Below are 4,288 nucleotides of genomic sequence, written 5' to 3'. Positions count from 1 at the left end.
ACTATAGGTATTAAATAAATGTAATGGAGTAAATAGTACACTATTGGCTTCCAAAATGTAGATGAGTGGAAGATGGAAATATTCAAGTAAAGGTACAAGTACCTCGAATTTGTTCTTTGGTACAGTACATGAGTAAATGTGTAGTGGAGTATTACTAAGTGAAATCTTGAATGCATGACTTTTACTTGAAGTAAAATACGTGAGTACTTCTTCCACCTCTGGAAACAGATATTTAAAATGAGCGGAGTGAGAGGTAAAGGATAAATATTGTGAAGGAGGGAGGACAGGAGGAGGGTGAGGAGAGGCAGCAGAGTATAAAACAGATGGAAGAGGAGGGAGAGTGGAGGAGGGAGGGAGGATAAATGAAGCCAGAGGGAGATGAAACAGGTTTGGAGACAGAAAGCAGCCGGTGTTTAAACTCAACAGTCTCTCAGCAGCAGGCAAACAGCGTCGTCGATACCTCCTCAACCTCCTTCGTCCTCCACCCATCCTCCTCTTCCTCTCCTCCTCCTCTGGTCTTCCTCTCCATGCCGGCGGAGGTCTCTCCGCGGGGCTGCCATGGCGAAGATGCGGGTGTCGTACGAGTACTCCGAGGCCGAGGACAAGAGCATCAGGCTGGGGTTGTTCCTGATCGCCTGCGGGATCCTCAGCCTCTTCATCCTGGGCTTCTGCTGGCTCAGCCCGACCCTGCAGAGCCTCCAGAGCAAGCCGGCCAACTGCACGGTGAGCCCGGCTACACGAGCTCCGAGCAGCCGCTGCCGCCTGCCGGAGCTCGGCGCTACGCACTAGTTGTAGGATCCTGTAGGTCGGTCGTGCAGAAGTAGTAGCTCGTAGTAGTTGTTGTAGTAGTTAGTGGAGGAAGTATCAGTTAAAACATGAGCTCAGTATACTTTTATCTGTTACTGTTTTTAGCAGTGGCATACTGGTGTAACTTATTACAGTGTATATTTGTGCTTGCTGCGCAGTATTTTTTATTACTATTATCATTAGTATAAGTTGAAATAGTGCCATTGTTGTCAAAATTAGTGTGGGCTTTTATACTGGTAGTACTGTTGTTATAGTGCGAGCAGTAGTAGCAGCAGTGTTAAGCCTAGTGATGTGCAGAGGTGGAGGAAGTATTCAGATCTTAAAGTAGTAATACCACTGGGTAGAAATACTGTTACTAGTAAAAGTACAAAATCAATAGTATCAGAATAAACAAAAGAAGTCATAATGTAGAATGACCCATTTCAGATTAATAGCCTATATATTTTATTTTTGGATTATAATTATTGATGCATTGGTGTGTTCATGGCTTTAATGTTGCAGCTGTTTAATATGTATAATAATAGAAAATTATTTATGAGTTGATGATTTTATTTTGTGTTTACAATCTGAATCTGAAAAGTAAATTTCAATACTCAAGCAAATTAGATCAGAAAACGTAAATACTTTATTTATCCCAGAGGGGAAATTGTGTTTCTAATCAAGGCATTAGAGAAATAGAAATAACAATAAAAATCTGGCAAGTATAAAATATAAAAATATAAATAGTACTGTGGAAATATGTACAGTTATATTACAATATGTGACAGAAGTGTAATGAATAAAGAACAACAATGAGTACTGATAATGTTGAGAGATGGGATGAGTTAAATCCTTAAAAACTGCAGTATTGAGACAGAACAAACCAGCGTATTGCACAGAAGTCTAGTTGTGCTCGTTTGTCATAATTGTGTACAGTACTTGAGTTAGGTACTTTCCACCACTGGTAACGAATTAATACTGAAGACGTCAGATGTATCCTATTGTTATGATATGATCTCATCATGTTATTGATCTACAAATGTCTGATGTCCAAAGTAATCATTCCTACAAAGCTCTTTATGTATTTAAAGTTGCACAAGAGTGGAACACAATGAATTACTCTGAACATCAGTTTGGTTATTTTATGCATTATTTTGCACACACACATGTGCCTTATCAATATTGGAAAATATCTTGATTAAAATCGTGATAATGATTTCATCCAGCCTAAATTTTAAGAGTACATTTAAAGAGCTTTTTGGCTTTTTCTCTCTTCTTTATTGAGTTTTAGACCTTTTCTGTGCATGTAACAGGTTTGCAAAGTGAAAAAGCCCAAAGGGAGTTCCCATCTCCCACAGAAAACTCTGCTCTGAACTGAAAACAGATTGTTTGTAGTCCAGCCGCTAAATGCGCCTCATATAACGCTCGCCAAGCGGCGACTCCGACACGCCCTCAGAAACAGTGAGCTGCAGCACACAGCTCTCCTCTCCCTTCCAAACACTAGCTACCCTCCAGGCAGTCAGTGGACATAAAGTTGTTCCTGTGATGTAGAGACAGAGCTCAGTTAAAACTTTATGGATACAGATTAATAACTCACCGCTCTGAAACTCTCGCTCCAGTCCGTGTTGCCAAGCTGGTCGGCAACACGTACGGCTGAACCTGAGCTGTTTACCGGCTCCTCGCTGACCCGCCCTTCTCTGCTCCTTATTGGCTAGTAGTCCTTAACTAGGAACTGAGCATGTGCAACTCCCAACAAAGATCATTTAGAGACAAGATGCATCACTCCATAGCTAAAACGAAGCCTTCAACACAGGGTGAAAAGAGGAGCTGCAGCAACGTGCAGTATGACAAAAAGTATGGTGGTTTTTTTTTTTTATTAAACCATGTAAACCTGTTCTGGTACAACCACTAAATAAGATTTTGAACCTGAAAGTGAGCAGAAAACCTCCTCTTTAAACATGTTAAATTGAATTTAGCTGATGCTTTTATCCAAACTTAGACTTACAGTTGCTCTATGTCAGAGGTCTCACGCCTCTGGAGCAACTAGGGGTTAAGTGTCTTGGTCAGGGACACATTGGTTGATGTGTCACAGTCGGGGATTGAACCCCATATATAAATTATACTGTAGATACTGGTGTTGAGAACAATATTGAAGTGTTGGTACTTTACGTACTGATGCCAAATACTATGTGATTTCTGTGACCTAGGTTGTGAGAATCTGTGCTAATTCTTCTCTGGACAGAGTGAAGTGTTGGGTAATTAATCAGGAGAAAATCTAATACAGAGCAGTCGCATCAGTGGATCTGATGGACAGTGATGACGACCAGTCTGTCCAGGTCTCTCACAGTGAGCCAGCAATCATCAGTCACGCTGTCAGTGAAACTGTACATCACTGTTGGTTTTAGCATCTGTACTGTCATTTCTTTATTTCCATGCTGTTTTTAGCAGCGACACTCAAGGGAGGGCAGCGCCGCTTTGACTGGAATATTTCGACAAACGTCCGATGAATTGTTATTAAATGTTGAACAGACATTCGTTTCCCGAGAGGATGAAGCTTTATAGCTCTGGCGATTCCCAGCTCCAGATCCCACAGAGCAGTCGTTCTCAAAGGGGTCCTTGAGGGGGTTCCAGGGGGTCCCCAACAAAAAGGGGAATCATTTAATTTCGCTTTAATTCCATCCATAAGTAACATAGTGACTGAATGCATGATTATTTTGGTTAATGGATTTCATACACTTTCTGGAATAAAATATCTAAAAGCCAAAATCCTATCAGATGGGCGATCCTGGAACAAAATCTTCAAATGGGGTCTGTGGTCTAATTTGTGGCAGTTTAGGGGTTGCTGACATGAAAAAGTTTGGGAACCACTGCCATAGAGAAGCTCTTTACATTTACATTACATTTACTCATTTGGCAGACGCTTTTATCCAAAGCGACTTACATTTGAGGAACAACATACAAGCATCAACAGAGCATCAACTACAGATCTACAACTGACAATACATACTAGTAAGAGCAGCAATAAATACTAGTAAGAGCTCACAGTACATATCACATCAATGGGGTAGAGACCTAGGGAAGGAAGTAAGAGTTAACAGAAAGTGCAATCAATACAAGATCATTGTAGGGGATAGAAGAAGAAGAGCACAGGAAGTGCAATAATGGGATGAGGTTGCATACAGAGGGAGAGAAAGTAGAGGAGAGAGGAGCTCAGTGCATCATGGGAAATCCCCCGGCAGTCTAGGCCTATAGCAGCATAACTAAGGGATGGTTCAGGACTACCTGAGCCAGCCCTAACTATAAGCTTTATCAAAGAGGAAAGTCTTAAGCCTACTCTTAAATGTGGAGATGGTGTCTGCCTCCTGAACCCAAACTGGAACCTGGTTCCACAGGAGAGGAGCTTGATAGCTGAACGCTCTGGCTCCTAGTCTACTTTTGGAGACTCTAGGAACCACAAGTAACCCTGCATTCTGGGAGCGCAGTGCTCTGGTGGGGTAGTAAG

The 4,288-nt window shown here is 41.7% G+C and overlaps 1 protein-coding gene across 1 annotated transcript in view; it reads left to right on the top strand.

Annotated features, from left to right (window-relative positions):
* Positions 1-455: 455 nt before the first annotated feature.
* Positions 456-4,288, top strand: part of LOC123963636 (calcium-activated potassium channel subunit beta-4-like) — a 48,128-nt gene continuing 44,295 nt past the window's right edge. Inside the window, exon 1 of the mRNA XM_046040622.1 lies at positions 456-723. Within this exon, the coding sequence (XP_045896578.1) occupies positions 559-723 (165 nt within the window). The 5' untranslated portion in view covers positions 456-558. The remainder of the gene's footprint in view (positions 724-4,288) is intronic.

Source organism: Micropterus dolomieu, linkage group LG23, assembly GCF_021292245.1.
Source record: "Micropterus dolomieu isolate WLL.071019.BEF.003 ecotype Adirondacks linkage group LG23, ASM2129224v1, whole genome shotgun sequence".
Lineage (NCBI taxonomy): Eukaryota > Metazoa > Chordata > Actinopteri > Centrarchiformes > Centrarchidae > Micropterus > Micropterus dolomieu.
This window is presented reverse-complemented; position numbering and strand designations above follow the sequence as displayed.